Here is a 26,928-nt window from a genome sequence, read left to right on the forward strand (position 1 = left end):
CAGAAGGGAAGACAAGGACATGAGTGGACAGAACACATCCCAGAAGTGACGTCCTCACACGTGGCCGACTGAGTTTCAATAAAGGCAGCAGCATCGTTCAATAGAGAAAGGAAGGTCTCCTCAACACATAAGGCTGGCATGATTGGTAACCACAGAAAAAACGAGTCTCAACCCCCTACCTTACAACTCTCCCAAAATTAACTTGAATTGGGTTGAGTAAGAGCTAAAGCCGTAAGCATTCTAGAAAACTCCTGTACCTTGGGTTAGGCAAAAATTTATTTAAGAAGGCACAAGATGAATTCTTAAAATGACACACTGGATTTATTTAAGAAGGCACAAGACGAATTCTTAAAATGATACACTGGATTTATTTAAGAAGGCACAAAATGAATTCTTAAAATGATACATTGGGCTTCCTTAAAATTGAAAACTTGCACTTTAAAACGCATGCAGGTAAAAGAAAAGGCAAACACAGACCAAGAAAATAGTTACAGAACAATTCTATCTGATAAATTACTTACATCTAGAAAATACATTTTAAACTCTTACTAAATCAATAATGACAAAACTAACAACCCAATTTAAAACACACAGACAAAAGATTTGAAAAGACACCTCCCAAAAGAAGATAGGCAAATGAGCAAATAAGCTGGTGGAAAGACGCTCAGCATTAGTCACTAGGGAAATGCAAATCAAAGCCACAACATAATGGCACGGCACCCATCGAAAAGGCTAAAATTCAAGACTGACCATACCAGCTTTCCGCAAGGATGTCAACCTTTATGCGCTGCTGGTGAGACACAATGCAAAACAGGACAGCCACTTTGGAGTTCCTTCAGAAATTAATATTCATTTGCCATATTCAGCAATCCCACCCCTAGTTATCTACCCAAGACAAAGAAAAACTTATGTTCATATAAAGATTTATAGGAAACATTCATAGAAGCATTGCTCATAATAATCAAAAGCTAGAAACAACCCAAATACCCATCAACTGGTAACCAGATCACCTGCGGTCCAGCTGCACACCAGGATGCTGCTCAGCAACGCAAAGGAACCAGCTACTGGCACGCACACGACACACCACTTGGGCACCACGCAGAAGTATCCCGCCAAAGGAAAGGGCCAGATGTGAGGCTCCCACTACATAATCTCATTTATACAAAATTCTAGAAGAGGCAAAATCACAGTGACAGAAGCAGCTCAGTGGCTGCCGGGGAGGAAGCTGGAGCAGGGGCTCACCCCCAGGGGCACGAGGCTACAGAATGATTCTGATTCTGTACTCGATGGTGGTGGTGACGTGACTATCGTTAAAACTCACAGACCTACAGGCTGAGAAAGGTGCGCTCTGCCACGCGCCAACTACGCCTCCATAAACGGAGATTTAAAAAGTAGTATGTGCTACCACTGCATGCCCACTAGAATGGGCAAAACAGAAAAGCCTGGCCACGCCAAGAGCCAGCAGGATCTCACGGCAGCAGCACTGGGCCCGCGGATGAAACTAAATTCGCAGAGCCGCTCAGGAACACGGCCTGGCAGTTTCTGACAAGACCAAACTCACACCTTCCGTACGACTCAGCGATTCCACTCCTAACATTTACCCAAAAGAAAAGGACGTCTACACGTATGTTCACACAAAGGCTTGAACACAAATGTTCAAAAAGAAGCTTTATTCGTAATAGCCAAAAACTTGAAACATGCCAGATCCCCTCAGCTGGCAAATGTATAGCGTACATCCAAACAGAAACCATTCCCCATAAAAATAACAAACTGTGGACACGTGTAGCACACGATGCCCCTCCAAGTACTCTGAGTAGGAAGCCGGACACCAGGGAGCACACAACTGGGGTTTCAGCGACCTGAGCTCTCCAAAGGACAGATCCACACCGACGGCGAGAGGCGGCCCAGAGAACACCTTCCCGTCCGGGGCTGTGGGCCGACAGCAGAGGGCACAAGCAGACCCTCTGGGGGGCTGAACGAAATGGGGGTAGACATCCTCAATCTGTGCACTTACAAGGGGGGCATTTTATTGTATATAAATTATGTCCCCTCCAAGAATTTTTATGCATGTTAACCTCTATTTAAAGGAGAGCCCCTACCCTCAAACTGTCAGCCTCCACGTACAGCCACGCCTCACATCATGATGCTCCTGGCAATAACAGACGGCACACATGACGCTGGTCCCATCAAGACCATCCTGGCTGACAGGGTGAAACCCCATCTCTACTAAAAATACAAAAAATCAGCCAGGCGTGGTAGCATACGCCTGCAGTCCCAGCTACTTGGGAGGCTGAGACAGGAGAATTGCTTGAACCCGGGAGGCAGAGGTTGCAGTGAGCCAAAATTGCGCCACTGCACTCCAGCCTGGGCAACAGAGCGAGAACCCATCTGAAAAAGAAAAAAGAAAAGTATGGCACACTGACCAGGTGCAGTAGCTCACCACCTTGAGCGGGTGAGGTGGGAAGACTGCCTCAGGCCAGGAGTTTAAGACCAGCCTGGGCAACAAAGCAAGAGCCCTTCTCTCTAAAAAAAAAAAAAAATTGAAACATCAGCCAGGCACAGTGGCTGTAGTTGCAGCTACTTAGGGGAGGCCAAGGCAGGAGGATCACGTGAGCCCAGGAGTTCAAGGCACCACTGCACTCCAGCCTGAGTGACAGAGTGAGGCCCTATCTCCTAAAAAAAAAAAACCCTCCCACATACAATTCTGTAGCATACAGAATACTGGCTAATGATACGGACAGGAGGCAAGGAAATACTGGGTAGAAGAGGGCAATTCCCCAGCAAAGGCTTTTTTTTTTTTCACTACATTCTACTTCCCATCACTGTTTCAGAAATATACTGCCTTTTCCAAGACTAATCTGCCTGCCACGCCCCTATCTGGTGCCCATATAAACCCCAAGCTCCACTGACCAGAGCAAAGTGGCGCAGCAGAGAAGGAGAAAAGAGAAGGAGCGTCTGAATGTCGAGAGGGGTTTGGCTGGGCACCGTCCAGGAGGAGATCGGCTGCGGGACGGCTGAACTCCAGAGGAAGATCATCTTCTCACTCCATCCCCTTGCCACCTCATCCATCTCACTGAAGGCCACCTCCATCACTCAATAAAATCCCCACAAATGCCATCCTTCAAGTCCGTGTGACCTGATTCTTCCTGGACACCGCACAAGGACTCGGGTACCGAGAGGGCAGGGGGAAAAAGGCTGTCGCCTGACTCTCTGCTGAGCTGGTTAACACTTAGCCATCTGAGAATGGCAACTGCTAAAAGAGCATTCATTGTAATCTACCCCTAGATGCTACTGTGGGGCCGGAGCCCAAAAGGGCTCGCCCAGGCTCCTGCACCTGCCCGTCTGCACGCTCCCCTTCCAGCAAATGAGCCACACCCCCTGTTGCAAGTACCCAGAGGGGGTCAGGGAACTCTCCTGTTTCAATGATAATTAGCAACTATGTTACTGGTTTACGTATTCACTACATTCTACTTCCCATCACTGTTTCAGAAATATACTGCATCTACTTATTAAAACTTACAGTTAACTGTAAAGCAGCCTCAGGCAGGTCCTTCAGGAAGAATCCAGAGGAAGGTACTGTTATCATAGGGATGACGGCTCCATGTGTGTTACTGCCCCTGAAGACTTTTCAGGGAGACAGGACTTGGAGGTGCAGGGCAGTGATGTGGATGATCCTGACTCTGTAGGCCTAGGCTAACGTGTGCTTGTGTCTTGTTTCTAACAAGTAAGTTTAAAAAGTAAGAAATAATTTTAAAAATGGAAAAAAGCTCGCTGGGCGTGGTGGCACACGTCTGTAAACCCAGCATTTTTGGAGGCTAAGACAGGCAGATCGCTTGAGCCCAGGAGTCCAAGACCAGTCTGGGCAACATGGTGAAACCTACAAAAAAATACAAAAATTAGCCCGGCATGGTGGCCACGCCTGCCTGTAGTTCCAGCTATCCGGGAGCCTGAGGTGGGAGGATCTCCTGAGCCCAGGAGGTCAAGGCTGCAGTAAGCCATGATTGCGTCACTGCACTCCAGCCTGGGTGACAGAGCTTACAGAATAAGGATACAAAGAAAGTATTTTTTTGCACAGCTGTATAATGTGTTTGTGTTTTAAGCTAAGTGTTACTACAAAAGAGTCAAAAAGTTTGAAAAAGTTAAAAAGTTTATAAAGTTATAGTAAGTCAAGGTTATTACTGAAGAAAGAAAACTGTGTTTTTATAAATTCCATAGTCCCTAAGCATACCCTAAGCATAGAGTGCCCCAGAGCCTACAGCAGCACAGTCATGTCCCAGGCCTCTCACAGACTCCCGCAGAGCAACACCCAGTCCTGCAAGCGCCATTCATGGTGAGTGCCCTACACAGATGCACCATTTTTCATCTTTTATCCCCTAGTTTTACTGTACCTTTTCTATGTTTAGATACACAAACTCACTATTGTGTTACAACTGTACACGTCACAAGCCATGCAAGTTTACAGCCCAGGAGCCAGGGGCCGCACCACACAGCCTAAGAGTGTAGCAGGCTGTGCCATCCAGGTTTGTGTTAGTATATTCCACGATGCTCGCACAACGATGACATTGCCTAATGATGCGTTTCTAGAATGTATCCCCATCACTAAGTGGCGCGCGACTGTACCTGGTTTACACATAATTCCAGGAAGTATTTCCAAGCCCACTGCAGGCTGGACGGGAAGACACAGAGGCAGGGCCCGTTAGCTAACCCAGGCTTCAGCCTCCCACCAATGCAAAGACCACCCTGCCTGGCCTTCCCTTAAGACTGAGCCTCCCCTGTCTCCAGCCCAATATTCCCAGGCAGAGCTAACTTGTGCTTATTATATGCTTTTTGCCTTGGCAGAGAAAAATATATGTATTTTTTAAACTATTTCCTTACAAAATTATTTTTTTTAAGTTTTAGTGCTTGAATTATGCAGAAAAGCATCACTATTCAAAGTAATTTCCTGAGTGTACTACACATAAAACTTCAAGTTTTTCAATTAAAATAAAATGCTACCAGAGATGATCTCCAGATTATATTAAGAAAAAATATCAAGGTAAAAATCAGCATATATGCTACATTAGTTATAATAGGAGAAAAAGAATATATGTGTGTATGCATGTGAGTATGTGTATTTTGAACCACATAAATGTTTTATACCCTCAAAATACAAAATGAAAAACAAAAAAAGTAAAATTGAAAACAAACCAAAACATAACTAAATTGTGTATCAAATTGGTAACATAACCAACACAAAAAAGGATCATTTCAGTGGAGTTTTGAACACAGTACTGATCTAACATCCTTAAAGAATAAATTCTAAAGACAAAGAGTGCAAAGAAACCTTAAACGTTACTCTCATGTTATTGTTGTAATTCTGAATCTGTGTTTAAGTATAGGGTAGGAGAAGCCAAGTAAGTAAATATGTTTATGTTACTAGGATCTAAGCTTTTCTGTGCAAGAGAAGAGATAAAAATACCATTTCACAGAATTTACAGGAGGGGAAGAATGTGCTGTGTTAAAAACGTGACCAGCATGACCAGCACCCCCAGCGCTGCCGAAACTGCTCGAGAGTCATTTTCCTCTAAATGCCATTCCAAGGCTCCTCGGGGAAGGGACAGGCCTGGGACAGGAAATATAGGATGAGGCTGATGTCTTGCACCAGAGGCACCAAACAGGATGGAGCAAAGGCCAGGAGGAGACCCATGGGCACAGGGAGCAGTCCCACATGGCAATGGACAAGCCACTCGGCCCAGGGGGAGAAAAGAGGCCACCTTGAGTGACACATGAAAATTAATCCTGGACAGATTAGTGACTACAAGGAAAAGAAAACTCACAACGCCGACATGAAAACACAGGTGAGTAGGTAAATAACCTCAGGTAGGGAGAGACAGTCTAGCCACACTGCAGGAAGAGAACTCGCAAAGCCATGCCGCTCAAACGGAATCCCATCGGGATGCTCCCCGCTCAGGACTGTCACAGGGACAACCGTCCCGCACCTCCTGGCCCATGCACCCTCCCCACCGGCCACACAAGGTCTGGAATGTTCTTCCCTGCCCTTCCTGGGAAAGCCCTGCCTGCCGTGCCTGCCCGCTCCTCTCTACCCTTGACTCGCTTCAGGTGCTTGGTGGAGACGATGGCGGTGAAACTTTCAACAGCGCGCCTGTTTGGGTTTAAGCTTCAGAGAACAGGCGCAGAATCCCTGCACGTGCAAGCACTCCGTGAGTGCTGTGGGATGAACCAGCGATGCTGCCTGAGCCACACACCCGTGGTCTCGGTTCTACAGTTCTCCCTTGGTGACAGGAATACAGATTAGCATGCGTTTCTTTTCCATACTTTTTTGCCTTTATCAAATTTTCTAGGATGAGTACGTATTACTCAGAAAGAAAATAACTATTTAAAAGCCAGAAAACTGCCTTGTTTGTGAGTGTAAGGCTACATAAGCTATTGCCACACACCTGCTCCTGGAAAGGGTGAACGCTGAGGAGAGCGCAACAGATCTGTGGCGAAAGAGCAGGCGGGCATGAAAACTCTTTCTCGTCTAATCCAGAGCAGACGCTCCTGCTTGGACGAAGGGAAGACAGAACTGACGCCCGGGGTACAGACAGGTCCCAAACACACAGCTCCTCATTTGTGTCCTCTGCAGGAATAGCAGTAACCTCTTTTTCACAACTATAACTAACAAATTTTCCTTCTCTCACGCAAACACTTCCAAATACTGATTCTCTCCTAAAGAAATGCAAAGTTCCACAGCCAGCATCAGATTTAAGAGGCAGTTAACTAGGCTGTTTCCCGCCAGGCCGCTGAAAGCCCTCGCTCTGCAGTGCCCCGGTGCAGCAGACGGCAGACATTGGGATTGGGATTCTGTACCAACAAATGAGACACAAATGACAACCACAGCCACAACTGCCTTTCCTTCTCCGAAACACCACGCTACAGGCAACAGGAAGGAACATGGCCCCAGGGACTTGGTACAGCTTTACTGAAATACAGTTTACATAAAACAAAATTCACCTATTTTAAGTGTGCAATTTGAAAAGTTTGGGCAAATGTATACAGTTGTGTAACCACTACCACAATCAAGATTTAAAACGTTTCTATTCGCTTAAAACATGTCCTAATGCCACACTACGTCACCCTCAGTCCAGGCAACCACAACTGTTCCAGCTTAGCTTTTTCTAGAATTTCATACAAATGAAATTGTGCGATAGGGGGTCTTTCCCTCCCGGCTTCTTGCACCTGGTGGGGAATTTTGTAGATTCACTGTATTGCTGCATGTGTCGTGATCCGCTCCTGCGTGGAGCTGAGCAGCATCTCACCATACGGATCTATCACATCACCTGTCACCACTCATGGCAGGATGGACACTTCGGTTCTTTCCAAATATCCTGGGTGGGGCTGCCGCACACAGTCAATCAGTACTTAACTTTTTACGCTTCTCCTAACTGGCAGCGATGAGGGTCCCAGGACCTCCACACCCACCGACACACGGGATGGCTGTCAGTTTAACTCCAGCTGTTTTTAGGTGGGTGTGTTATCAGCCGCAGCATCCCACTGGGGTTTCATGTCCTGGAGTCTAACTATGTGAGCACCTTTTCGTACACCTGCTAGCCATTTGTGTACCTTCTTTTGGGTCTATTCAAACCTTCTGCCCATTTTTAACCGTTGTTTGTCGTCTTGTTATTTAGTCGTGAGAGTTCTTTACGTACTCTGGACACCACTTCTTTGTTAGATATAAATATTTTCTCCCAGTCGACGGCTTGCCTTTTCATTGTCTTAACAACGTCTGTCAACCAGCAAAAGTTTTCCTTTAATTTTGAAGTCCTATGTATCGACTTTCTGCCCTATTAGTTCATGCTATTTGTATCCTAGGAAATCTTTCTCCAGCCACAGTCATAAAGATCATCACTGTATTTTACTCATCTATTCTTCGACAATTACTCTCTTTTCACAAGGACAACTTCAGTGTCACTATGAGCGGGACACACTCTTACTAGCATGGGGCTATGGTAGCCACCACTGCAATCCCAAAGCTGACCAGGCTCCCTCCTTACCCCGAGAGGCCACACCACCAGCCTGCACTGACACCCCTGAAACACTGACCTTCTAGAAACATTCTTTTTTTCTGAGAGAGTCACACCAAGGTCTGGTTAAGGAGGCACTCAGAGCATGGACTTCTCTTAAAGCTGATGAATATTCGTGAGCTCCTTTAGAAGGAAGAGATCACACAGTCTCAGGGCACCTGCTCTACCCTCTTCCCTCTACAGCGAGACCCTCCCCACCCCCGCACAAGAAAGGGGCGCTGAGAAGAGTAAGTCCACAGGCAAGTGAAGACCCCATCACATGCACAACAGGCCACACTCAGGACAGCGCTAGAGGCACCATCACACTGGAAATAGCTGGCATAAAAAGAGATGGAAACGGTGGCGGAAGATGCTGCAGCCTCTGCCTCTGCCGTGAGCGCAGAGCGCACCGTCAAGCCCAGGTGATGCAACGTGCTTCAGCACCAACCAGACTTCGCCATGAGAAGAGTCGCCCCTGGCTCCCACCACAGGAACACGGCAGAATACAAATGCACGCTATCCAATGTCAATCATACCAAAAAGGACACAGCCATGGAAGCCGCAGGTCTATTTTTATAAACACCAGCACCCGGGATTCCTCGCCGAGATGTTCAAACACGGGCGCTGCCTGACACCGGCAACCCTGCCCCGGGACCGCCCCACATCAGGGCCATCCCAGACCTAGCTCCCCAGCACCCAAACCCTCACTGGACCACCCCCTCATCAAGATGCTTGGTCCCCCACCCAGAGTCACAATACGAGGAAGGGTGTGTAGAAGAAATCAAGTCTCAAAGTCACCTCTGAAAATCCCCTGAAGCCCTGGGGCTCAATGCCGAGTCAATTCCCTGTGGCTGCGACATACCTAGCACCTTCCCACACAGGGCAGGCTGGCGCGTGCCTGCCCAAGTCCCAGATGAGAAAGGGGGCTGCCTCTGGGGGCTCTGTTGTACCACAAATGCTTTTCTAAAAACCAAGAGGCAGCCCAGCCCTGTACTAGCTCCTCCTGGACACACCTAGGAAAGGATGGGAGTTGTCAAGTGATTTGCTCAGCTGGGCATCCCGAGTGCAGAGCAGTGAGGACAACCACAGACAGGGCCACCTGCAAGGCCTGGCTGGAATCTCCCTGACTCCAGCTGGCCAGCAGGTCCTAGCTAGCCCCTCCCTCCTGTCCCCAGGGTGGACCCTGCTCTTCCCCTAACAGAGGTGCTCCCACTCTCATGCAACACAAACCCACTGCACTTCCAGGGTCCTCGTGTGGGGCCACACCTCTGTTAAGCAGGATCGTCTCCCCACGTGCCCACCTCCGTCACCAGGCTCCATCCCCACAGGCCCTCACCCTGTATGCCCACCTTGTGACCAGGCACCATCCCCCCAGGGCCCTCTCCTGGCGTGCCCACCTCGGTCCCTGGGCTCCATGCCCCCTGGTCCTCTCCCCACATGCCCACCTTGGTCACCAGGCTCCATCCTCCTGCAGCCCTCTCCCTGCATGCCCACCTCAGTCACCAGGCTCCGTACACCCCCAGCTCCGTACACCCCCACCCCAGCCCTCTCCCCACATGCCCACCTCGGTCACCGGGCTCCATTCCCCCCAGCCCTCTCCCTGCATGCCCACGTTGGTCACCAAGCTCCATCGTCCCGCGGCCCTCTCCCTGCATGCCCACCTCGGTCACCGGGCTCCATCCCCCCCTGGGCCCTCTCCCCGCATGCCCACCTCGGTCACTGGGCTCCATCCCCCCTCCCCCAGTCCTCTCCCCGCATGACCACCTCGGTCACCAGGCTCCGTCCCCCCTCCCCCAGTCCTCTCCCCGCATGACCACCTCGGTCACCAGGCTCCGTCCCCCAACTCCAAGCTGCAGCATCTGCACTGTGCCTCCACTGGCACCACCCACCAGCCCCATCATGGCTGCTGGTTCTCCAGGTGCAGCAGTGCCCACGCCCGCCTTCCACATCTGCACCCACTATCCCCACCATCAGGATGTGCCGAGACCCTGCGAGCGGGGTTCCCAGGCTGAGCTTCTGTGCGAGTGTCTGTGACCTGTCCAGGAAGTGGATACCAAACATCTGCCCTGTAGGGCAGTGGTGAGCATGGGAGGCGCACACGGTGCCTGGCACCAGCCAGCATCCAGCAGCCACAACACACAGGCCCACTTCTGCATCCCCTGCTCAGTGACCACCGCCCTGTTTCTGATTCTGTCTCCAGTGGGTCATCAGGACCAACATCTAGAACCCAGGCCAGACCTTCTGGCTCTTCCACTCCACAGCCTTCAGGGGTCCCCACTGCCTGCAGAGGAAGGCCCTGCTCTCCGCATCGTCCTGGGTCTCATCTACCTGAGTCACACCCATACTCACACCTGCAGAGAAGCACCACGGCCCAGATCCCTGCCTGCCCCAGTCCCACACCCTGCCCCTCATCCACCGTGCACCCCAGCCCAACTCCCAACTCCCCAGCAGTCCACAGCTGCCACCAGGGTCACTCCAGAGGGAGGCAGGGCCCGGGCAGAGGTTCCAGAGCCCGGGTTTCTAGCCCCAGGCCCCACCAGTCATGTGGCCTTGAGCAGTTCATAGAAATACGAGCCTCAGTGTCTCGTCCCTAGGCAGGTTTCACGACACCATCGTCACAAAGACTAAACACGGTGCCAGAGACGACGGCACTCAAGATGCTTGGAGCAAAGTGACTGCTTCAGACCTGCTGCAGAAACCCAACCTGTCACGGAGCACACAGCAGCCCCACGGAGCAGCCTGTCCCCAAGGCAGGGAGTCAGCCTCACCTGCTCACCCCATCTTCACCCAACGCCTACTGTCACACGCTGGAGTCGTAAGTACTCGCAGAGGACACCTGACAAACTGTTTTTCTACAACCTTCCATGAAGATGAGGCCACAACAGTCAAAACAGGTAACACCCAGAGCCCCCAGAGGACACTGCAGACCAGAAGGTTCTGCACAGCAGCGACCAGGGCACAGCAGCAGAAGGAAGGGCTCCTCCCCCACATGACCTATCCTCGGCCTCTCATCATCCTCCCCTCCGGGGTCCCGGCCTGGCTCTGCTCCCCATGGACCACTCCATGTCCCATCACTCACCGCTCCCTTCTCCTGCCAGTCTGGACCTGGGCACAGCAAGAGTCTCCTCCTGGCACCTCTGCCCCATAGGAGGCAACTTCTGACGACTCTTCCCAAAACGCCACAATGCCTGCTTGTGCTTGTACATGGAGATTCCAGACAGGTGCCCCCACCCGCTGAGAGCAGCCCTGGGTGCCGGCAGCACAGTCTCCTCTCTCCCCGACCCCTCCCCAGCAAGACCCACCAAAGCAAGAGTAAAGGAATTTAAATGGTCAAAGCCCCAATAAAAAGAGAAGAGAAGGACAAGAGAGTTCAATAAACCCAGTGCAGGCTCCATGAGAGCCACGGGGCTCGGGAACAGCAGAGGCCCGCCCGGGAGGGCACACCCCTGCTGCTGATAGGACGGGCCATCTAGGCATCACCCAGAGCCACCTGCCAGGCTCCAGGCAGAAGGAAGAAGTCACGGCAGAAAGGACCTCTGCCGAGGAAACACACACATTGGCCCCAAGAGATCAGAACCCCCACACCTGGCCCCCCAGAACAAGGCATGCCCAGCGCTGCTTCCTCCTGCACCCACCCAGCAAGGCCCCTTTCTGCCACTACCCACGCTGCCCTGGGCACTGGGGAATCAGTGGAGACCCCAGGCAGGGCCCCTCCCACAGAGCAGCTCAGAGCTGGGAAGAAAACATTTTCACCCCTCACAGGGGAAGCATCTGAAGTCAATAGCACACTCTCGAAAAGTTACAAGGAGGTTCAGAAAGGGAGGAAATCACCATGGAAATCACATCCAAAATGAACTCAGCCCATGGCCTCCAGTGTCAAGTGGAAGGCAGGGCGCAGGGCAGCCCCGCAGGCGCTGGGGCTGAGGAGCAAGAAGGGACCAAGTCCCCTGTGGGACAGGCAGCCTTGGGAGGGTTCCAGCGAGGCCCCGGTCTGCGCCCCAGCCAGTCACAGAGGCCCCTTCCTGCCCACTGGCCAGACACCCAGGGTGCTCAGCTCTTGACGTGGGACACCGGGGGTTCTGGGCCCACTGTGCCTGAAGCAATCACAGGGCGTCACCGCCCGGCCTGGCTACTCTCAGGCCTCCTCTCACACGATACTCCTGTCAGGCAGGTAGCCACCCAGCAATGCTCCCTCCCCACAGGGCCCTGGGACTGCCCTCCCCAGGCTGCACGTGCAGAGGGAACTTCGTCATCTCGGCCCTGCAGCATGAGTCCCATCCACCGTTCACTCCCACCCCTCTCACCGCCATAGGACGCAGGGCTGGGCCTGTCCCAGACCTGTTTTCCCACCACCAGAGCCCTGATCCACAGAGGCCACCCTCCCTCCCCATCCGCTCGGTGACCCCCATAGCCATCAAGACAGTCCCTCAGTCCCTACAGTCCCTCCTCTGAGGGGCCTGGCCCCTGCCATGGCACCACTTCAGAACCTCATGGCAGGTGGCCTGTGGCCCTCAACGCTGCCCCTGCCAAGCCTCCTGCAGCCATCACTGGCCAGGCCATCAATACCTCAGGGGCGTCCCGGGCAGCAGGGATGCAGTGATGACAGACAGATCCACCCGTGAGGAACCTGCACCCACAGGACATGCTCCATTCTGGATATCTGCCACCCCTTCCTGGACAAACCAAGGTTGCCGCCTCCCACCAGGCTCTAGGGCCTGCAGACACACGACCAAACCCCTGCAGGGCCATGTCACCTCCACAACACAAGGAAGAGAGATGACAGGAAGGCCACCTTCCCCTTCTGCATCCTGCACCGTGGACTCCCTGCATCCCCGCAGCACAGCATGGCCACCGAGCACTGCAGATGTGCCCAGGCCAACCAGCTCCAGTGGGATGCAGTAGCGGGGTGCAGGCTAAATGACAGTGGCCTGGATGAAGTGGCTGACATGAAGCATGTCAAAGGCTCAACCTCCCCCTCCCGCCCCACCCATCCTCATCCAGCCTAACTCCCACCGACCCGAAGCACGAATCCAAATGGGGCGCACTTTGTTTCCGCTATTGAGCGTGGCTCCAAGATCTCTCCTTAAAATACAAACAGGAAAAAACAAAGAAACTGTCCTTTGACCCCCTCACCACAGTCAGTGACCTACTTCTCCATCTCCTCCTGAACCTGACCCCCAGCACTGCCATCTGGAACCAGCCGCCTCCAGTCAGCTGAGATCGACAAACCCCAGGGTGCCCTGCCCCGCACCAGCTCCACACCCCAGCCCCAGCCCGTGTGTGCCCTGTGGGTCACTGCCTCCCCTGCATCACTAGAATGTCCCCACCCAGGTGTCTGGGCTGGGATCTTGTCACCTCCCCCACAACAGATGGGCAAGTGTCCCATGGCTTGAACACCACCGTCCCCACATTGCCCCCCTCTGTGAACTGCAGGCTCACGCTCCAGGTGCCTCGCGCCACCCCCACACCCCAGGTCCCTCACACCGCCCCCCACACCCCACACCCCGGGTCCCTCAAGTCACCCCCACAACACCAGGTCCCTCACACCACCCCACCCCCACAGTACCAGATCCCTCGCGCCATCCCCCATATCCCAGGTCCCTCAGGCCATCCCCCACACCCCAGGTCCCTCAGGCTGCCACTCGTACCATCAGGTCCCTCACACCACCCCACAAAACGCCATTTCCTTCGCACCATACCCCATGACATCAGGTCCCTTCCGCCACCCCCCACAACACCAGGTCTCCAGGGCTGGAACCATGTGGCCCAAGGCAGGTGGCAGCCCTTCCCACACGGGAACTCTGGTGGCACGCCCACAACCTCCAAGGCACTGAGGAGATGCCATCCCCAAGCCCAGCCTTCAGGCCCAGGCAGAGCTGCGTCTGGCCCACAGAGCACCCGAAAGTGGAAGAGGGCGGCCCTATCACCTGTCCAGAATCACAGCCTCCAAGACGCCCAGTCCGTGCTTTCCCAACTCTCAGAGCTCTGCGTCTAATCGATGGTGGGGCGAAGAGAGAGCCACGGCGGCCCTGAGTGCAAGCACCATCCTGAAACCAGGAGCCCATGAGGCTGCGGAGCCGGAGGACCAGGACCACCCTCGCACTGCCCTGTGACGAGCTCCCGGCCCAGCTCTCTGCCGCTCTGGATCCGTCACTAAGCAGCTCCATTAAGTGCCTGGTCAGGCAGGAGCGGCAGGGAAACGCTGGGGCACCTCGAGAAGGTACTCTGGAGAAGGGAGCCACGAGCGACGTTTATGCTGAGAAGCGGCATCCGTGCACCTCACCTCCGCCCGTCCACGCCAACCTGCAGCACTCCCCAAGCAACTCCGTCAGCAAGCTGCCAGATCCACAAGGTCTCACCTGAGCTACTGCCGAGTGAACGTTTGTTGACCAACCAACCAAACTCATCCCCCTGGCCCACCAAGGCCATGCATGGTCTGAGGCCTGCTGGCTGTCCACCCGTATCCCACCCCGCCCCCAGGCACAAGCCAAACCACCCAGCACTCTGTGCAGACAGACACAGACAATGACCAAGTCTTCTCGGTTGGAACTAGGGAGAGGCCTGCGTCACTTCTAAGCAAGGGCCTTAAGACCAGGAGTGCCTCTTGGCCACTTGACGCCCTTGCAGCCGCAGGACTGCAGGGACTGACGGAGATGAGCCTCCCCAGCAAATGAGGTGGCCCAGACCTAGCAGACGGCCACCAGCTGGGGGGAGCCCAAGCACTGGAGGGCCCACAGGACACAGTAGGATCGTCGGGTGAGGCCACGCGCCACACAGACCCACCCCAGTGCAACAGCCCCTCACCATGCACTCAGGATATTCCCTTCTGTGGATTTTCTCTTTGAAAGCCCCTGTGCTTTAGTGGTTTTAAGTTGTAAGTTTGCTCCAAGCTGAACCATTTCCAGTCTCTCTCAGCAGCACAAGCATGAAGGAGGCGGCCTGAAGGAGTGACAGGTGCCCTGTGGCATGCAGCCTCCATTAAGGGGCCACGGGGTTTTGGAGAAGCCGGTCACCTCTGTGAGCCTCAGCGTCTTTGTGGAAGGGGACTCTCTTCCAGGACTTTCTGGCTCTAGAGATCTACAGATCTGTGAATTTGTGCACGCCAACATGCGGCAGGAAGGTGAGGACTGCACACACAAGAGCAAAGCGGCCTCCATCACAGCCATGCTACCTCTGCCATCGCTGCGCTGGAGGCCAGGAGAGACGCCAACCTTGCAACAAATGCTACTCCACCACACAAGGCTCTCAGCAACGGCCACGCCATGTCCTTCCACCCCAAGAGCTGACAGCTCTTTGCTCTGGGCCACCCTTCCTGCAACCTCCTCCACCAGGCTCCTGCACCCAGGTGTCCACCCTCACCATCCCACTCCCAGCACTGCTGGCCAGATGCATCCTATGAATGCTGGCCTCTCCCGGCACTCCTCTCTGGCTCCCAAGCTGGCCCAGCCTTGGAGGTGCTGGCACCTGCAGGGCAGCCTCCTACGGTTCTTCTAGTCTACTCTACAGGCTCATAACACCGTCATGGCCATCAGAGCCGGCAACACCACGACTCCCAGACCCTGGCCTGTGCCAGCTGCTCCCCTGAGCTCCTGCCTCCCACCAACCACCACTGACATTCCCTCTCACCCCGCCTGCCCACCTCAATCTCATTCCACAAGAGCCTTTGTCTTCACCCCTCCCTCCAGCCCATCCACACCTCCCTAAGCCCCACCATCTGCCCCAGGCCCCTGCCACAACCACCCCCACATTCCACAGCTCAGACGCAAAAGTGACCTCAACATACAACTTTAAATTATGCCCTATCCAGCTTCAAACCCTCAATGGCTTCCAGCCACTGAGGCACTTGGAATCAATTCACACTGCCTGCGGGCAGTCCTGCAAGACAATCGATTCACACTGCCTGCGGGCAGTCCTGCAAGACAATCGATTCACACTGCCTGCGGGCAGCCCTGCAATACGATCGATTCACACTGCCTGCGGGCAGTCCTGCAAGACGATCGATTCACGCTGCCTGCGGGCAGTCCTGCAAGACGATCGATTCACGCTGCCTGCGGGCAGTCCTGCAAGACAATCGATTCACGCTGCCTGCGGGCAGTCCTGCAAGACAATCGATTCACGCTGCCTGCGGGCAGTCCTGCAAGACAATCGATTCACACTGCCTGCGGGCAGTCCTGCAAGACGATCGATTCACGCTGCCTGCGGGCAGCCCTGCAAGACAATCGATTCACAATGCCTGCGGGCAGTCCTGCAAGACAATCAATTCACACTGTGCAGTCCTGTGATATAACCAATTCACACTGTGTGCAGGCAGCCCTGCAATACAATCAATTCACACTGCCTGCGGGCAGCCCTGCAATAAAATCAATTCACACTGCCTGGAGGCAGCCCTGCAATAAAATCAATTCACACTGCCTGGAGGCAGCCCTGCAATATAACCAATTCACACTACCTGGGGGCAGCCCTGTGATACAATCAATTCACACTGTGTACAGGCAGCCCTACAATATCAATTCACACTGCCTGCGGGCAGTCCTGCAAGACAATCGATTCACATTGCCTGCGGGCAGTCCTGCAAGACAATCAATTCACACTGCCTGCAGGCAGTCCTGCAATACAATCGATTCACACTGCCTGCGGGCAGCCCTGCAAGACAATCAATTCACACTGCCTGGGGGCAGTCCTGCAAGACAATCAATTCACACTGTGCAGTCCTGTGATATAATCAATTCACGCAGTGTGCAGGCAGCCCTGCAATACAATCAACTCACACTGCCTGGGGGCAGCCCTGCAATAAAATCAATTCACACTGCCTGGAGGCAGCCCTGCAATATAACCAATTCACACTACCTGGGGGCAGCCCTGTGATACAATCAATTCACACTGTGTACAGGCAGCCCTACAATATCAATTCACACTATCAGAGGGCAGCCCTACAATCTACACAGGGGACCCCTGCATCTACTCTTTCCTTGGCCTGGATACAGGTCCCAGCTGCATGTGGCTGACCCCTTTCTCATCCCTCAGCCTCCTGGGAAAGCCTTCCCTGACTACCCTGCCCAGCAGTCCCCTCTCACCCAAGGGTGCTAATCACAATCAGACATACCTGCTGATCTGTTTGCCTGTTAACTGCCTGGCCCCCACAACAGACACACCATGAAAGCAGGGGCTGTCAGCCTGGGACCCCCCACAGCTGAACCCGGGTACCCTCATCAGCCTTCCCCCGTGGCCCAGTACACACCCTCGGAATGTGCTCATGCAGGCCAGGCGCAGTGGCTCACACCTGTAATCCCAGCACTCTGGGAGGCAGAGGCAGGCGGAGCACTTGAGGTCAGGAGTTCGAGACCAACCTGGCCAACAAGGTGAAACCCCATCTCTACTAAAAATACAACAATTAGCTGGGTGTGGTGGTACATGCCTGTATTCCCAGCTGCTCGGGAGGCTGAGGCATGAGAATCACCTGATCCCGGGAGGCGGAGGTTGCAGTAAGCTGAGATTGCGCCACTGTACTCCAGCCTGGGTGATGGAGTGAGACTCTGTCTCGAAAAAAAAGAAAAAACAAGAAAGCGCTTATACAAATAGGCACAGTTGGCGAGAATAAATAGCCAACATCCGCATGAACGAGGTCTAATTTCACTCAAAGAAATGCAACTTAAAACTAGACACGATTTTCTTAAGAATGGTATCCATTCCCAAAAGTCGTATTCTGGCAATGGTTTTAAAAGTGTAATCTGGTGGAAGGTGATATGTATCAAAGCCTTGAAAATGCTCAACCCACCAGACACACACACAGTTAGACATGAAGGCATTCACCTACAGGGGGCCACTTGTCGCCATCAGCACAGCACCCTGGCACAGGGGCTGTTACCAAATGCTGGAGCCTGAGACCACCGAGGGCCAAGGGAAAGTGCACCAGACACAGGACAAGGCAAAGCACAGACTTGGGTCACAGGAGAACTGTAATTACAGAAAAACACAGAAGCAGATATGCAGCAGACACAGGCTGAAGTGAGACACCCCGAAATTTTAGCAGTCTGGGCCAGGTGACGTTACAAGTGACTGTATTTTCTTCTTTACAGTTTACTTCCCAAACTTCCTATAATGAAAAAAAAACTAATTTTATCATCAGAAAAATCATGTTGAAGTAACTAATAATTTTTTACACTTACAGTTACATAAAAAAGCCAATCAAGCCTGCTTCCCGTGTCACCCTCGTTCCTGTCATGATGCTTCTGACACTGACATTCGTAACCTTCTGCAAAGCTCCAAAGCAAGGCAGGCCTGTGCGTTCTGGCCATGCTCTGAGCACCGTGCGTGGCTCCTATGAACACCACGGAGACCACACTCCTCCGCAGAAGACACAGAACTTCCTTTAAAAACTTTCACAGGTCATTGTCCCACACACTTTAGTGCAAAGTCAGAAAATGAAAGGCTGTGTCCCCCGACCCCATGGAACAAGGTGCCCACCTTGCCACCGGTAGCACCTCTGCCCACAGTGTCTGCAGCCCCCAGTGGACCAGCTGACCCACAAAGCCTCTGCCCCGGGTGTGCTTGGGCCACACCCAGCGCCCAGAGAAGGGTTCAGCTCCCTGGCTCCTAGTGTCCTGCCTTGTCCATGCACTGTCCACTCAGACCTCTGACCCCAACCCTGAAACAATTCCCTTGGGAGCCACAGACCTTCTTACTGCAGGGCCCTCATTCTAAAACCTAATGTCAAATTTGATAGACAGAAAAACCTGTTTCTGGGGTTTCCTGACTATTCGGAAATGGTCCCTCCAAGATCCATGTACCCCAACACCACCCTACCTGGCCACACTCCTCTCACAACTTCGAGATCAAGATGCCACGTGTGCCTTCCTCACATTGGCGCTTTCCAGTGATGCCCAGTGAGGGACACAAAGGGCCCAGCAAGACCTCAGGAAGGACAGACACAGGTCTACACACAAGGCCACATACAATGGGGCTCGGGGGGACAACTTCTCCAGTCCCCAAACACAGTCCCCAACAGACAATTTCTCCTGTCCTCAACATGCGGCTCCCAACAAACAATTTCTCCTGTCCTCACACACGGTTCCCAACGACAACTTCTGCTCCACAACATGACACCCATGGTGGGAGAAGCTGGGGGCACTTCACTACATCATCCTGCACACTGCAGCATGGCCTGCAACAGGCAGAAGGCAGGCCTGGAGAAGAGCCTGGGACCACCGCGGACTGACCAACAGGGGACACCAGGTACTTTCTCAAATGGGAGAGGGGCCTCATGGTGGACAACATGTATCTCTTTGTTTTTCGAAAGCTGTACATCTTTGGTGCAAATGTTCATTTGAGATATGTAAAAATCAAAAGTTTTCACTCAAAACTTTCATGGTCCAACCATGGAAATATTAAGCACCCCATTTTCGAACATAACTTGACAGCACTTATTCTACTTCATTATTCCACGCAAGAATTGGAAAGAACAGCTGTGTACATGTTTGCAGCTGACACCACCACAATGCCATAGCAACCGCAGGCCCACCTGGAAGCAGAAGCGTCCAGGAAGCCCAGGCGCACAGCACTCGGCACAGAAGGGCCTGCAGCAAAAAGCCCATTTAACTGCTTTATTGCTATCAAAGGCCTGATTAAGTAAAGGCCACCATCACGCTGCCTGAGCCGGGCGCCACAGGTGAACACCCTAAACAGCAACTGTTTCCTGGATGATCGAGGGCTTGGAGGTTCCTACTGAGCACCATGAAGAAGAAAAGCAAAGCACTTCGGGAACCCTGCAAATTACCCCAAATCTCAGGCAAGCTTCTCCAGAGCCCTGTTACACCTCTGCTTCAAGATCCTCAAACACAGCTGCTAATTATGCTTTGATCAACTCACTTACAACCAACAATTTATAAAAGCTTTCTTCAAATTTATCCCTTAAGTGGAAGAAAACTCACATTATACGGTAGAAAAGGCTTTGGAGGTAGAACAGGAACTGTCTCCATTCCACTCTGATTTCGGGGTGCGGACACGCCCACCAGTTTGTTCTGCTGAGCCCGGTCTGTGTTGCTCTGACCAGACGCCGCCTCCCGGCCTCCCTGTGCTGATGTCTAAGGGGCAACTTCCACAGCACACCGGGGAGCCCGGGGGCAGTCCTGGGAGCCAGGGTGGCTCTGCTCTCTGCCCTGGGAGAAGGCCAACTTCTCAGGCGCCCGGGGCCTGCCTCAGGTCCATTTGCCACGGAAGCAAGCGGGACACCCTCTCCTACAAAGCTTCTCACAGGCCCTAAGAACCAGGGCAACCGTAACGAACTTCAAACGTCATCCTCTGTTCAAACTCATAGACCTCTGCTGTGAATGCAGTGCTCGGGCACAGTAAGCAGTGAGGAGAGAGGCTCCTAAGAGTGTCACAGGACCCCGAGTCCTGGCTGCCACTAAGCCATGAGGGTCACCAGCTCTGAGACACCAAAGGCAGGTGAGGTCCATCCCAACCTGTCACCAAGATGACTCTGTTCATCCCGAAGGCGATGGTGACGACCCCAGCCGCGGGGCAGGAAGCAGGGAGGAAGGGAAGACCCAGAGCGGCGCCCCTGCCCTATGCTAGGCAGAGCTGTCCAGGGCTGTCTTTACACAGCTCCCCAAAAGTTCTTTTTCTTTGTTCTTTTCAAATGTCACTCCTACCTGAGTATGTCAAAAGAAACACCGGATTCAGGCCTCTAGCCTAAAGTGAGCCCTCCACCCAGGTCCAGGCCTAAAGTGAGCCCTCCACCCAGGTCCAGGCCTAGGCCTAAAGTGAGCCCTCCACCCAGGTCCAGGCCTAGGCCTAAAGTGAGCCCTCCACCCAGGTCCAGGCCCAGGCATAAAGTGAGCCCTCCACCCAGGTCCAGGCCCAGGCCTAAAGTGAGCCCTCCACCCAGGCCCAGGCCTAAAGTGAGCCCTCCGCCCAGGCCCAGGCCTAAAGTGAGCCCTCCGCCCAGGCCCAGGCCTAAAGTGAGCCCTCCGCCCAGGTCCAGGCCTAAAGTGAGCCCTCCGCCCAGGTCCAGGCCTAAAGTGAGCCCTCCGCCCAGGTCCAGGCCTCCAAAGGCCACCGCAACCCTCCCCTATGTTGGCAACCGCCGCCCCAGGGTGACCCACCTCAGACCTCGGTAACTTCCCCATTGACAGAACCAGTCAGCTGCCACACCAAACACCTCAGTCCCTGAGAAAACATCCAGTCTGGATTAATGTGTGAAAATCAGTGAAAAATGAGGGGAACTGGGAGAGTTTGGAATAGTGAGCGCCACCTGACAGCTATGTTATCTGGCCCAACCTGACAGAATTCACATTCTTCACCAAAAGGGCAACCCCACTTTACAGCTGGGTAAGCCGAGGCTCCGAGGAACAACACATTCCTCCCAGGTCAAACGGCAACAGGGCCCTCAAGTCACAAAATCTAAACTTCTAGGAATGTCCCTTGTGCCAGAGCACTGGCTGCCACCACTGGCCACCAGAACTCACAGCTCCTGCAACCTCAGGGGTGGCCGTCTGCATGCCGCCACCCAGCATGGGCCTGGACTCGCCAAATCCAACCCGTCCCAACAGCGCGATTAAGGGCTAGTGGACGTTTTCCCCCTTTCCCCACAGATGGGAACCAATGCTCCAGACAGCACCCACAGACACACATTCACCTGGGAGTACTCATCCTAAAACACGCAGCAAGCACACGCTCCCTAGGCCAAGGGATCAAGGCCCATGGTGAGAAAGTGCTTTTCTGTCCTGGAATGGGAATCTACACTTGGGCCAAATCTTAGAGCAAAAGGAGAGTAAATTCTGCATGAAAGCACAATAGACCAAGATACACTGAAGAAAATGTGAATTTGCCAGGCCAAAAAATAACCTTTGGAAATGAGCTTCTTTACCTTACACCGATCTGAAAAGATCTCTCAACAATTTACCAACATGCTAATGTGGGTGTCAAATCACTTTTTTCTTCTTTCAGCTGTAATCACAACCTGACTATGACGTTATGACTATCCTAAGCTGTACATAACTAGTGCTTTTCCGTGATCTTGGGACAACTGTGTCATCTGCAACAATCTCACTAAAGACTGAGTTTTCTCATTTTTCCTCAGTGAATAAAATTTAAACTCTGGCACCTCAAACCAGCAAATTACAATTACATTAACATAACTGTCTTTACAACACTGTCCTGACAAAGAATATCATGACAGCTACCTAAACCAAATTCAACATACCCGGTGTGCACTATGGGGCTGAAACACTCGGGCCTAAGGCTTAGCCTTAAAGACTTCAGGGTGAAACCTCTGTCCCCTCCCTTCTCCCACCCAAGACCTCCACGGAGGGAAGGCTGGGAAGGGCAGGCCCTTTCACACCCCATCCAATTGCCACCCGTCTGCTACTCCACTTGACACCCACATGCAGCTTTGAGAACCCTGCCCACTCCTAATACTCCCAGCTCCTCCTCAGTTTGCAAGACTGAGTTGTAATGAGAATGAGTTATTAACCAAGCAAGAGTTATTTTTATAAGTTACTTCCATCTTTGTTCTAAACATTTTTATTACGAAATATTTCAATGAAAACGGAACCAACTAGAATAATTTAATATTCTCTGATCAATCGATTACAGGAAGTAACCAGAGTATTTGCAATTTGCCATTCTGATTTACAGTATTAAGTTGTACTGTTCAAAAGAAGGTACTCTGGTTTGGGATACTGGTAGTTTTATTGATACTTTTTTTTTTTTTGCTTTGGTTATTATTGAAACAAATAACATAATCAAAATTCCTCATCAGTAGATCAACTGCAGGAGGCCATGAAGAGATGGGGTAAATCTCTCACTTTTTTAGACAGTAGCATTCGGCTCCTTGAAAGCACCGCTCTCAGCACTGCCACCCAAACGTCTGTGTGAGCTGTTCCTCTGTCCTCACACACAGGAATCACGCACAGTCAACACTCCTACAGTTGTTTTTCAAGTTGTCTCTTCATCAAACACATCCGACCCTAAAACTGATCTTAAAACAGAAGATGGAAGTGAGTCCCAGGATCACTCATGATAAACACAGCAGAGATGCCCTCTTCCAACCACGTATTCCTTCACCTTCTCCCAGAAGAGAGACAGAGATGAGGCTTTACCTCTGCAGTGGCTCAGAGCAAGAGGACCTGGCCAGCCCCACAAGACAGAGTCCAATACCTACCCAAAGGGGTGCAACAGGCACCTGGCCTGCGCTGAGACACGTGGGACCTCTGGAAAAACATTTTTATAAATAAAGCATTGTGACAGTTTACATAATAGATCACAGCCATCAAACATCTTTTTACAACACTACTAAAGATCAGCCACGTTTCCTACTAAAAGGTCAACATACACATAACAGCAAAACCAAGCCTCTGACAAAACACCCCTACAAACGCTTCAGTACCCCAAAAGCTTGTCGTAAAGGGCGTCTCAGCAACCCCGGGAAGTAGCTTCACAGCCCTCTTCCTCCCTGGAGCACTGCAGCCTAGCAGCCGCCCAGACAGGCTTTCCCCACCCCTGCCCTGTCCAGAGTCTGACCACCAGCCCTGAACCTCACATACTTGGACAAGAAATCCTTTCACTTCTGAAGATGCTGCAACCCTGTCAAAGTGACCAATAGCTCCATTCAGAGAGGGGAGGCAGGAGGGACCCACGCTCTCCTTGCAGTTCCTACTACTGCTGCCACCGCGCTGCTACAACTGCACGGCACGCGTCACCACAGGCCGGGGAGGAGCTCCCCTGCCCAGCACCCACCACGGCGGCTGGGGAGGGACGGGGAGCCCCAGACAAAAGCAGCAATGCTGGCCAGGCAATCTTTCCTGTCAAACTTGAGGGGCCCTGACGAGTCGCAGAGACAGCATACTAGACAGGAGCGTGAGAACTGCCAGGCGGAAGGGGCGTCGGAGCCCCAGGCATCCGCAGCATAGCCAGTATCGCCCCGAGACCCCTGCACGGAGCGAGAACATCTGCTGCCACCGCCCTCCCACTGCCCTCCCGAGGGGGCAGCAACCAGAGTAGCTAGGCGCTCCTTCCTTTAGGCACCAACGCAGCTCTGGAAGAGACAGTGACACACACGGTGCTGAAACCCTACTCCACAGCGTGGCTCTCAGCAAGGCTGCGCGCCGGGAGGACTCTCGCAGGGTGCGCCTGACATCTCTGCCTGCCTGGTGGCAGCAGAGGAGCCCAAGCCTTCCATCCAGAGTTCCCGAGCCTCAAGGAGGGGGCGTCGCGCCCCCGTCCTCGCCTGGAGACTGAAGAGGCTCAAGCCCAGGGTCACCAAGGGGCAGAAAGGCTAAGTGGGGACACAGGCCACACGCCTAACTGCAGAACTGAGCAGGGGACAGCTGCTGCCACTCACAGCCCCAGGTACTGCCCTCAGCTCTGCAGACCCCATCGCCTGGCCCAGGGAGCCCCTGCGCTGAGCCTTCCAACCCGGGCAGGGACGCATAGGGCGGGAGCAGGTAAGGACCACTCCACTAAGAGTCCTGGCTGAGCCACTCCGAAACAGACCAGCCCCAGGCACAGGCAGCCAGCGCGGACGTCAGGGACAGCGATAGGGACGCAGGCTATGCCGACTCCCTCTGGCTCACTCGCAGACAGCCACCCGGGCTGGCCCCGCACCTGGGTAGAGACTGCCCCTCGGCCTGCTCCAGCCACGGGCCTACGGGACAGATGACCTTAGCATTCCACCAGCGGAGAACTTCCTGGAACTGGCAGCTGGCGCTGCTGGGAGCCGCCCTTCCCTCCCGCCCCGTGCGGCCACTCACCTGGGGGCAGCTGGAAGTTCTGGATGTTGGTCGGGTTCTGAGGCGGCTGCGGCAAGCGGGGGGCCAGCACGGTGGGCGTCAGGGTGGCCCGAATCCCGCTGGTGGTGGCCGTGGGCGTCCGGGGCAGGCTCTGGGTCACTGCGCCGGTCGCGCCTTTGGGCAGCCCGGTGGGGGTCCCGGGGGCGGGCGGCGGGACGGCGGCCGGGCTGGGCAGCGCCCCTTGCATAGTTGGCCCGATGACCATGCTGGCCGCCGTGCTGGCCGGGCCGCTGGCCGCCAGGGTCTGCGCCGCCGGGGGCGCCGCCTGCACCACCGTCTTGGGCGACTCGGCCTTGACCCCCGGCGCCGGCGCCGCAGCCGCCGCGCCGGGCCCGGGCTGGCCGCTGACCCCCGCGGGGCCCCCGGCGGCCGGGGCGGGGGCGGGGGCTGCCCCGGCGCTGCCCCCGTTCTGGGCGGCGGCGGGGGGCGGCACGGCGGGCGCGGCGGTCGGGGGTCCGGCGGGGTGGCCGGGCGGCCGGGCCAGGGTGGCGGGCGCGGGGGGTGGCGGGGGCGGGGCGGCGGCGGGGGCGGCGGGCGCGGGGGCGGCGGGGGGCGAGGGCGCGGCGGGCGCGGGGGGCGCGGCGGCGCCCACGAAAGGGGGCGTCTGGATGACAGTGCCGGGGGCGGCGGGCTTGGGCAGCGGCAGCAGCGCGGCGGGCCCGTTGTTGACCAGGCTGACAGCAGGTGCGGCGGCGTGGTGCGAGTTCAGCAGCGCGGCGCTCCCATTCAAAGTTTGCGCGGCGCCGGGGCCGGCGGGCTTGCCAGGGCCGGGGCCGGGGCCGGGGCCGGGCCCGGGGCCGGGGCCGGGGCCGGCGCGGGCGGCCAGCGCGGCGGGGCCGGCGGGCTTGGCGGGGCCGGCGGGGGCGGGCTCGGGCCCCGCGGCGACGGCGGCGGCGGCGGGCACCGGGGCGCAGGCCCCCGCGCTGCCCTCGGGCGGCGGCCTCAGCTTCGCGGCGGGCGGCGCGGGCCCTGCGGGGACAAGGGGGCGGCGCGGTGAGGGGGGGCCCGGGCGCCGCGGCCCCCCGCCCCCCGGCCGCGCTCTACCTGCGGGGGGCGGCTCCGGCGCCGCTCCGGGCGCGCCCTCGGCGGGGGCGGCCGGCCCTGCGCCCGCGGCTCCGGCCGGGCTGCCGCTCACAACATGGTTCCCGAGCGCGCCGGCGGCCGCGGCCCGCACCTCGGGCGTGCGCGGCGCGAGGTGGTGGTGGTGGGCCGCGCTGGCCGCCAGCTGCGACTCCAGCGAGCCCACCAGGTCGCTCACCACTTTCTCGTCCACCTCGCTGTTGAAGAAGACCTCGTCCAGCAGATCCGAGCCCGCCGCCATCTTTTTTCCTCGGCCGCCGCCGCCGCCGCCGCTCGGGCCGAGCGCGCCTGGGCGAGGAGGAGGTTCCGAGTGGGGCGGGCGCTGGGCGGGCGGGGGGCGGCGCGCGGCCGGCGGGGGGCGGGGGCGCGCGGCCGGGGGGCGGGGGAGCGGGGGTGGCGGCCCTGCGCAGGCGCGGAGACCGCGGGCGCCCGGCGATTGGCTGGGGCGCGCGCTTAAAAGGCGCGGCCAATGGCTGCGAGCGCTAGAGGCCGGGGCGCGGGCGGTCGGCCGGGTTGCGGCAGCAGCGGTGGGAAGCGCGGGGGCTGGAGCTCAGGGGCGCGGGCGCCGGGGCGGTGGCGGACGGGGAGGGGGCCGCCGGGCGGGGCGCGGGATGCGGGAACGGTGCGCTGGGCCGGGCCGAGGCGGGCGCGGGGCGGCGACGGGGCCTCGCTCTTTGTCTCGGCTCGCTCCAAAATGGCTGCGGCGGCGCTGACGGGAGCGCCGGGCGGGCCGCCGTGCGCGGTGGCAGCGGCGGCGCAGGGCCCGTCCGAGGCCCGGGGAACAGCGCGCGGGGATGCCGGGGCGCCGGCCGGGCGGCGCGCAGGCCCTGGAGTGGATGGGCCTGGGAGGCGGGCGGGAACGGGGAGGGGACTCTCGCAGCGCGCCCTGGGGACGGGGACCGGCGCCCGGCCCCTCCAAGCCGCCGCGGGGAAGCTGGGTCCGCCTCTGGCTCAGCCGGTCCCGGGCGGTGGGGAGGGGTCCTGCGCGCACAGCTCTTCTCGCCCTCCAATCGTGA

At 55.5% G+C, this 26,928-nt stretch overlaps 1 protein-coding gene across 1 annotated transcript in view; it reads right to left on the reverse strand.

Annotated features, from left to right (window-relative positions):
* Positions 1 to 26,217, reverse strand: part of TAF4 (TATA-box binding protein associated factor 4) — a 90,296-nt gene extending 64,079 nt beyond the window's left edge. Inside the window, exon 1 of the mRNA XM_008963229.4 lies at positions 24,794 to 26,217. Coding sequence (XP_008961477.2) covers positions 24,794 to 26,153 — 1,360 coding nt within the window. The 5' untranslated portion in view covers positions 26,154 to 26,217. The remainder of the gene's footprint in view (positions 1 to 24,793) is intronic.
* Positions 26,218 to 26,928: the final 711 nt, after the last annotated feature.

The sequence above is a fragment of the Pan paniscus genome, chromosome 21 (genome assembly GCF_029289425.2).
Source record: "Pan paniscus chromosome 21, NHGRI_mPanPan1-v2.0_pri, whole genome shotgun sequence".
Taxonomy (NCBI): Eukaryota; Metazoa; Chordata; class Mammalia; order Primates; family Hominidae; genus Pan; species Pan paniscus.